We start from the raw sequence: 8,865 nt of genomic DNA, 5'->3' as shown, positions 1-8,865 counted from the left end.
GGATTGGGGTCACCCCTAGAAGGTCTAGAGGCAAGGCCACAGAGGCTGGGGTGTCCCCAAGGCCGTGTTTGCGGGGGGGGCTTTCTGATCTATCTGTGATGCGCAATGAGCCCCTGGCAGCTGAGAGGAGGTCTCGGCAGGGAGACAGTGGCCCAGGCTGGGTGTGTGTGGGGGGGTTCTTTCCAGCTCTCGGCCTCCAGGTGGGTTTCTCAATCTGCAGACTTGCACTGCCAGCAACTCCAGGAGAGCTTTCTTTCTCTTTTCAAGTTTATTGATCTATTTCTTTTATGAGCAAGAAAGACAGAGACAGACACAGAGAGACAACACCCCTTTAGGGTCTTGATGTCATGATCTACCCCCAGGCTCAGCCAGGTCTGGATCATGGGCACACTCAAGCCAGGCACATTTAGGGTGGTCTCTGGGTGGAAACCTGGAGCCTTGCCATGTGGATGAGCCTCGCAGTACATTGTGTTTTACCCCCGTTTCACCAGCCTCCACAAGAGAGCTTGCTTTCTTTCTTTTTAAATTTTTTTCCTTTTTTTAGAGAGATTTTTGCCATAGGTATGTGTGCTTGCCAGAGAGACAGAAAAGCAAGAAATCACTCTCCGCAAGGATGGCTATACTGCAATCCTTTCTCCTCCATTCTCCTCTCAGGATTTTGGGCACTCATGCACATGCACCTGGCATGTTTTAAGCCACTGGGTCCAGGACTCGAACTTCAGTCAACTACGTAGGAGTCCAGTGATGTAAACATTATGCCATCTGCTGGTCCCCACAAGAGAGCTTTCTGATGGGTCTCCTATATGGCCTCTAAGCCTAGTCAGATGCCCCTCGCCCCGTAACTCCCCTCTGGTTTCCTCCCTAGTCTTGGCTTGCATCTCTCTCGTAGCAGGAAGGCAATAGAGTATGGTGGCCCCAAGGCCAGGGGTTCAGGCAGACTGGCTTCAGTTCCCAGCTCTGCCAATCACTGGCTGTGTAATGTTGGACCAGTCTCTTAATCTTCTCAACTTCATCTGTAAGATGGGTCTAAAGTTATTCACAAAGTACTTAATGTATTGCCTACTACTTAAAAATAGAAAATGCACGCTACACCAGGCTTGTTTCTGCTCATCTATTCTGCATTTTCTTGATTCATAGGCACACTTTTGTCTTATATTTATGAGATGAGGGTTACATGTACAATTGGTGGGCAAGAACCTTTAATTAAATTGCTGGTGTGGGTTTCCATTCATTGTGTCTGGGGCAGGAGGAACAAGGTCTATTGTGCCCTAGCGCTTTCTATCTTTCCCACTGGACTGAAAGCACCTCAAAGGCAGGGGTGGCATCCTCCCTGTGTCCACTCAGCACAGGGCCTGGCCCAGGCCAAGGCCTCAGATATTTGCTGGGCTGAATCCAGGCAGGAACTGCCTAGTCATACAGTATCAAAGAAGCAGGGCCAGGAAAAAACCTGTGACTTGATTCCCATGCTCCCTGGAGCTCCATGGTTGTCCCTTTTCAACCAGGCCAGGACTCCAGCATCCCTGTTGTGGTCCTTGGGCAAATCCTCTTTTCTCTGAGCCATCATTTGGAGGGGACACTTGGGGTTGCAGACACCAGGCTCATCAATGGCTTCCCTGGGTCCAAGCTGACATTTGTTGCCCTCTAGTCTTGGAGGGAGAGGCTTCTTCCTGAAGAAATTGGGGCAAGCCAGCTCCCTCCTTACCAGGCCCCTGAAGAAGGGATGCTGGGACCTGCTTCCTGCTTCTCTCTGCTCCTGTAGGTCCCTTGCCCCTCTGGTATAAGGGCGATGATCATAACCTCCCCTTCTAAAAGAAATGAGTCAGCCTCGAGTCTGAAAGCAGGCTGTGTCAGCATACCAAACAAGACCATCTATCTTCTTATTTTTCTGGCCCAAGCTAATGACTTCCCTGACCTGGGCCTCAGTTTCCCCACCTGTGAAACAGGATAACATGGCTCTACTCACTTTTTAGGGTGCTCGTGAACCTAGAAGACATAATTGGGATCAGCGGATAATGTATTCTGAACAGTATAACATAGAGCCCAAAAGTGAGGGTCCCATGTGGAGAGGGCTGTACTCCAGGGTTTCCTAACACTTGTGGACACTGACTGACTTCCTGAGAATCAGATGGAAACAAGGAAACTGTCCATGGAAAATGCACATGCAGGTGGTCACATGAGGTTGCCCACGATTCTGGGAGGTCTAGGATCCCCAAAGCCCCAGATCCCGGGTCTGGAAGTCCTGTACAGAGAGCTCTTCAGCTGGTGGCACTGCCAGCAAGGCCCTGATCCAGGCTGTCCCTGCATGCTGCCTACAGGTGGTGCGTTGGGGTGGGGGAGAGGTAGTGACGGTCCAGGAACTAACATAAACACAGATGCTAGCTGCCCTGACCTCCCCAGGCCCGAGAACTGTCCTAGCTCTTTGAGTGGGGTTCTTCTGGACCTGGGCCAAGAGTCCCTTTGGCTGTCCCCAGGACATCATGGCTTCCCTTCACAGGAGGGACTTAGGATTGGTAGGGTGGTGGGCAGATGAAGGCTAGTCCTGAAGGCATGTGGATAAACAGACAACTTTTTGCTTAGATAATACATTTATTGGCAGTGCCTTGGGTAGAGGAGAGCTTTCTCCTGAGGCCTCAGGCACCTCTTTCAGGTCTCTCTATACCTAACATACCATTGCATCACAGGGAGTAGAGATCACGGCTGGCCAACCAGAGCCTGCTTCCTTTCAGGGAGACTCCAGGCACGAGGAAGACCCCCTCGCCCAGAGCAGAGCCTCCTCAATGGCCAGGGCTTCAGAAAGAGGCACCTAAAGTCCCTTCTAACCCCCACCCTTTCTCTTTAGAGCTCCAACTCAGGGTCTGAGGTAGAGGGAACTTGGATGTGGGGCTGCAAGAAAGGGACAGGAACAACAGGTGAATCCTACTCTCAGACCTGCCCTTGCACCTCATCCTGGCTGGGCCTTGGAGCTTAGATCGGACTCTACCCAGGGGCAGCAAACATCCTCCCCCAGCCCCTGTTCGTCCTCCAGGAGATGGCAGCAGGCAGGCATCTGCTGTGATCCCATGGGCCTGACCCTCTCCCAGCCTCGGCAGCATGCACGCGCGTGCACACACACACACACACACACACACACACACTTCATGACCCCGGAGGGAGCATTAGGTTTATTTCTAGTCAGGCTGAACTCCTGGGGAAATGAGTGGTGCCACCATATGCCCCCTGTCCCACTGGGGGATCTGAAGTGGCACGAGCTGGCAGCCTGGAAGCTGGCATCCTTTTTGCAGATCAATGCCAGGGGATCAGGTAGTTGACACGACTGTAGGGAGAAAGAGGGGTGAGGTGGGGACTCCAGGGCAGTATTCTTGGGGCTGTCTTTTCCTAGGCCTTCTCCCAAACTCTTCTTGTCTTCAAGGCTCTGAAAACAGAGCTCCCACATGCCTCTGTGTGGCTCAAGAGCCTTCGGCGACTCCCTATTTCCTTTTTCATAATTTTGGCTATTTTCTCTGGCCTTCAACCTCCCCCTGCTCAATTCCAGCTGACTTCATTCTCATCTCCCACTGATCCCCAACTGTGAACGGCATCACCCACTTTCCAACCATTTGGTGACGTTTGTCAGGCCTCATACTGTTGTAAAAAGCAGTTTCCCCTCTGGGCTCATGGAGGGGGAGGCAGCAGGGTTCCATGGCTACAGGTGAAGGATTAGTCAGAGCACTCATGCACAGGGACGCAGGGGGTACCAGTTGGGGAGGTGCGAGCTGTCAGGGAGAGGCAGAGGGGCAGGGGAGACTTCAAGGAGGATGGGACATCCATGCTAGGTTTGAAGAGTGAGGAGGAGACCTCTGGGCAGAGGAAGACCGCCAAGTTATGACGGTGTTGGCCCTGCACCCCCCTCTTCTCGGTCCCACTTCCAAGCCTTTACTTATGGGGTGACCCTGCTGGGGACACCAGTCACCTCCCTTACATGCTCTCTTCCTAGCCACACACTAAGAGGCAGATTCTTGGCCCTTTCTATTCAGTTCTTTCTGTTTACTCTCCTCCCAGGCAATGCCTCCTCCGTTTGGCCTCCTGTGAGCCAAACAAGGGGGAGACTATGCACACTCCCCAACAGCCACACATGCCAGGTGGGCATCGCTCTGGGCGAAACAGCTGGCGCCCTCCCGACGTCGCCCAGGTGGGGTACCTCCTCCCTCGCCAGGCCTCGCAAGCGAGTGAGCGAGGTCTCGTAGCTCGCTGAGAACCTGGGACACCCCATCCCTCAGCCCCACTCCCGGGACAGTCCATCAGGGGCGTGGCCGCTGGGGGAGGGCGGGGCCATTTCCCTACCTGTAGTGGGAGCCGAAGCTTCGGAAAGCGTTCCTGGGAAAGAAGGAGTGTTGCGGAGGGCAGCCTTCTCTGGGCAACTCACTCCCTCCTCGGGAGCCGCCCCTGCTCCCCGCCATCCCACCAGAAGTATTAAGCTGCACCTTTGTCCACCTTAACAGCCCCATTCCAAAGGGTGGGATTGCCAGGGACAGGACAAGGTGATCCGTTTGGTAGGAATTTAATATTTATTCATGTTGAAATGGCCGTTTCCTTCTGGTATACTGGGGCCAGTCAGTTTCCCCCAGGTCTCACATTTACAGGGGCCATTAGGTGTGCGCTGGGAGAGCAGCCAGGACCCTACTCTCCCTCCTCCGGGTGGAGTCCCAGGGCCTGTGGCGTCACTTACAGGGAGTCGAAAGGCAGGGGCTTCTGTCCGTAGCGGTCTAGGCTGGGGTTCTGGTTGAGGCAGTACTGGGCGTGCCACAGGGATGGGGGTGAGTCCAGGGAGCACGGAACCCCTGCCCACGCCCCACTCAGCACTCCCTGCTGGAGACCTGGGCCCTAAGGACTGGGAGACCTCGCAGTCCGTCTCCCCACCCCATCCAACCCGACGTGAGCCACTCCCCACCAAGACCCCCCAGAGACCTGTCAGCGCGCAGCCCTGCCTACCCGCCAGTTCTGGGTCACATCTGGCTTCAAGTGCCGCACCGCGTAGCTGCTGAAACTCTCGACTGCGGAGAGAGACCTCATCTTGGGACCCCGGCCCTTCCCAGACAAGCCCCGCCCTTTCCGTACTTAAGCCCCGCCCACACCTCCTGCTACGAAGAGTCCGCCTTCGGACCCTAATCCCGGGACCCAGCTCCGTCCCACCCTCTGCCTCTCGGAAGCCTGGCCCTCGTCCCAGCCCCCGCTCCCTTCCCAAGAGGAGCCCGCTCTCCAAGTCCCTCAGGGATTCCGGGTCTCAGACGCTCCAGGTGCCCCAAGTGCTTCCATCTCCCCAACCCTGTCGCTGCCGCAGCCGCAGCCGCAGTCCCCGCCCCCAGCTCACTCTCCCTCCTGCAGCTGGGCCCAGCCGCCCAGCGCTCTCCCGCCTAAGCGCTTCCTCCACTGCCTGTAGACTGACTCCTCTTGCTAGGGCAGGGCAGCTTGAACTCGCTGGCCGAGGACACCAGGTGAGACCAGTCCTCGATGGCGCGCGTGAAGCAGGGCCAATCCACCCGGTTGATGCCCGGTGCGATGGGGGCCAACTTTCCCTCGTGGTACCTGTTATAGAGCTTCCTGCCGGTGGCGGTGATGTCCTACGGGCGCCGTGGAGATCAGAGCCGTGGAGCAGGTACCGGAGCCGGGGGGACCATCCCAGACCACCCTATAGGCCTGAGCTGAGCCTAGGGGACTATATCAGACCACCCTATAGGCCTGAGCTGATGTTTGGCCCACCTGACGTGTATGTGTGTGTGTGTGTGTGTGTGTGTGTGCCTCAAGTTGGGGCCAGGATGGGGGCCGAGGAGGGTCCAGAGCAGGCAGTCTGGGAGACATTCTGGGAAAGGAGTTCAGAATCAGAGACTCTTGGGGCTGGGTGCATGTTGGTGGCCCCAGCAAACTCCTGGTCAGGGGCAAAGGACACTCACCAAGCACTGCAAGGGTTTGTTGGGGACACCCAGGAGTGTGAAGTGGGCATTGTCGAACTCATCTGTTGAAAGAAAAAGGCATGAGGGGCCTCCAGTGGTCACAAGCCCTCAGAGGAGAGGTTTGGTCACACTGTACTTGAAAAGTTTTTTGAAATATTTGACAACTTTAAATAATCTAAGATAAGCTAGTACCAGTATCTCACCCCTTACAAAAGAATAAACTACATACATCAAAGATTCAAGGAAAAAAGTGAAAACATAGACATATAAAAAGAAAACATTCCTTTAGAACCTCAGGATGGGGAAGGCCTTATTAACTTCAATCCAAAATCCAGAAGCTTAAGAAAGATCTATAACTACATAAAAATAAACTTCCAAACGGCAAAACCAGAGAAGTCAAAAGACGAATGGAAAAAATTTTTTGCACTTATTTTACAGACAAGAGGCAATTTCCCTAATATTGAAAGTGCCCCCAGAAATCAGGACCAATACAAGAATGAAAAGAAAATGAAAGAATGGGTAACTAATATGCATGGGTATTCACAGACAAATACAAGGACTGTAAGTGACCCCTGAACAGAGGAAAAACGCTCCACCTCACTTAGAAGACACGTGTGGTAGAAACCAGGGGGCCACATGGGGACACAGTGGTACAATGTGACACCAAATGCAACTGGCCCATGTGGGAAGGTTCCAGGCTTGTGTCCAGAGACTTCCCCGAGTACATGGGGGGACACATGTGCCCATGTTGCAGATCTGGCTGGGGCTGGGGTGAATTGCAGCATGAAGACCGTTGGGGGCTGCAGTCTCTCTTGCTGTGTCTCTCTCACTTGTCAAACAAACAAAGGAATAAAAAGCCAAAAAACAAGAACAGACTATCGATGACATTTAAAGACTAGCTAGATGGCATAGTGATTAGGGCTGCTGGATTCTACATGGCTGATTATGTGATCGAGTCCCAGATCCAGCTCCTTGAAAGACATGTCAGGAGCATGTGCCTGCGTGTCTGAAATCCTGAGAGGAGAATGGACAAGGGATTGCGGTGGCATGCCTCCTAGGGGGGTGGTTTCTCTGTTTCCTTCTTACTATCTCTTTGTGGTGAGCACATGCACCCTAGGACAAAAACCTTTTTTTAAAAAAGTCTGTATTATGGTTGGAGGAGATAGAAAATGCTGAGCTATGTTAGGCTTAGTGTAAAGATGTAATGGGAACCAGCAGTTAGCGTAATGGCTATGTCGCTGGATTCCCATGTAGTCGACTGTGGTTCGCGTCCTGGACCCGGTGGCTTAGAACTCAAACCGGGCGCGTGTGCGTGCGTGCCCAAGATCCCGAGAGGAGAATGGAGGAGAAGGGATTGTGGCGTGACCATCCCCCCCCCGGGGGGGTGATTTCTTGCTTTCTGTCTCTCTGTCTGTCTCTGTCTGTCTGGCGAGTGCACGTGTCCTATAGCGAAAACCTCTCAAAAAAAAAAAAAAAAGAAAAAGAAAAAAGATGTAATGGCCAATTGTAATGCACAACCACAGACTGAATCCTTAAAGTATATTTTAAGTTGTAAAAGACATTTTTGGGGGCACCAGCAGATGGTGTAATGGCTACATCACTGGACTCCCATGTAGTCAATCATGGTCTGAGTCCTGGACCCGGTGGCTTAAACTCACGCTGGGCGCGTGTGCATGCGTTCCCAAGATCCCGAGAGGAGAATGGAGGAGAAGGGATTGCAGCGTGGCCATCCCCCCCTCCCCCCCGGATGTCATTGGGAGCTGCTTGCTAAAGTGTGTGTGTGTGTGTGTGTGTGAAAGAGAGAGAGAGAGAGAGGAGAGGGGGAGAGAAGCAGCAAGAGGGAAAGTGAGAAATCACCCCCAGAGGGATGGTCACACCACAATCCCATCTCTTCCATTTTCCTCTTGAGATTTTGGGCATGTACACACATATACCTGGTTTGATTTTCAAGTCTCCAGGTCTAGGACTTAAACCATGCAGTGACCCTGTGGGATCCAGTACCTCTACCACCATGCCACCTGCTGGCCCCCCAGCATTTTGAATTTTGAAATTATTACTCTTTTCTCTTTATTAAAAGTATATGCTTACAATGAAATGCAAGGGGACTTCAGATCGATTGTGGGAAAGTGGAATTAAAGTATAAGTTTATTTTGTGCAAAAAATTTTGAAATCTATGCATAGTTTTTTTTATAATACACATTTTCTGTGAACTTTTTTGAAAACCCCTTATACTTCTCTAAATCGGAGCTTTCCCTAAAAATCCACATTTTGGGCTTCTCTGAGAGTAGGAGATTGGAAGGACTGAAGACCTCTCTGACTCCCCCCATATACTTTAGCAAGCAGCTGCCAATGACAGGAATAGTCTCCTATATGACACAATACCATTATCACACCTAGGAGAGTAAACAATAATCTAAATATGATTCAGCATCTAATCCATATTAAAATTTCTCCCAATCACCCCCAAAGATGTCTTTTTTAATTTTTTTGAGAGCTTTTTGCTATAGGGCGCATGCACTTGCCAGACAGGGCAGGTGTGGGCATTCCGCTGCCCTGAGCCACTGGCCTCCCCATGCTTCCCCACCCACTTTCCTCACTTGTGTTTCCCACCTTGGCCCTGCAGGCTTTGTGGGGGGTCTCAGTGATCTCCACGCAGGCTCTGATGCTCTCACACCCTCTTTTACCTGAGCTGGGACCTACAGTTTTCCTGCACTAGACTCACCTAGCACCAAATCCTGACTAGCTCTCAGATCCCTTCCAAATCCCTTCCCAGTGGCCAAGACACTACTGTGCCTTGCCTGAAGACTGTGGTGTCCTCCTAGTGCCCAGCACCTCACAGGCCCAGTTTCCACCTCTGGTCCCTCTGGGTCACCCTCCACACTGCAGATTGCTGGATCTCTTTTCTGCTTGAAGTCTTCAGAGGTCCTGACTCCCCCCC

The 8,865-nt window shown here is 52.5% G+C and overlaps 2 protein-coding genes across 4 annotated transcripts in view; one reads left to right on the top strand and one right to left on the bottom strand.

Annotated features, from left to right (window-relative positions):
- Positions 1-1,600: 1,600 nt before the first annotated feature.
- SPMIP8 (sperm microtubule inner protein 8) overlaps positions 1,601-8,865 on the bottom strand; it is a 10,848-nt gene continuing 3,583 nt past the window's right edge. The window contains exons 3-9 of one of the 3 annotated variants that reach the window (XM_006148443.1): positions 5,928-5,989; positions 5,423-5,597; positions 4,969-5,030; positions 4,706-4,770; positions 4,321-4,353; positions 1,964-1,983; positions 1,601-1,667 (exon numbers count right to left, since the gene is read on the bottom strand). In XM_006148443.1, the coding sequence (XP_006148505.1) occupies positions 1,642-1,667; positions 1,964-1,983; positions 4,321-4,353; positions 4,706-4,770; positions 4,969-5,030; positions 5,423-5,597; positions 5,928-5,989 (443 nt within the window). In that variant the 3' untranslated portion in view covers positions 1,601-1,641. Of the gene's footprint in view, positions 1,668-1,963; positions 1,984-3,194; positions 3,314-4,320; positions 4,354-4,533; positions 4,771-4,968; positions 5,031-5,422; positions 5,598-5,927; positions 5,990-8,865 lie in introns of those variants that run through there. The other 2 variants (XM_006148444.2, XM_006148445.1) reach the window with 2 other exon arrangements.
- LOC102487239 (cyclic nucleotide-gated cation channel beta-1) overlaps positions 5,536-8,865 on the top strand; it is a 24,041-nt gene continuing 20,711 nt past the window's right edge. Inside the window, exon 1 of the mRNA XM_027771856.1 lies at positions 5,536-5,632. Coding sequence (XP_027627657.1) covers positions 5,593-5,632 — 40 coding nt within the window. The 5' untranslated portion in view covers positions 5,536-5,592. The remainder of the gene's footprint in view (positions 5,633-8,865) is intronic.

The sequence above is a fragment of the Tupaia chinensis genome, unplaced genomic scaffold (genome assembly GCF_000334495.1).
Source record: "Tupaia chinensis unplaced genomic scaffold, TupChi_1.0 Scaffold000235_1, whole genome shotgun sequence".
Taxonomy (NCBI): Eukaryota; Metazoa; Chordata; class Mammalia; order Scandentia; family Tupaiidae; genus Tupaia; species Tupaia belangeri.
The sequence above is the reverse complement of the archived record's forward strand: the minus strand, read 5'-3'. Positions and strand labels throughout refer to the sequence as shown.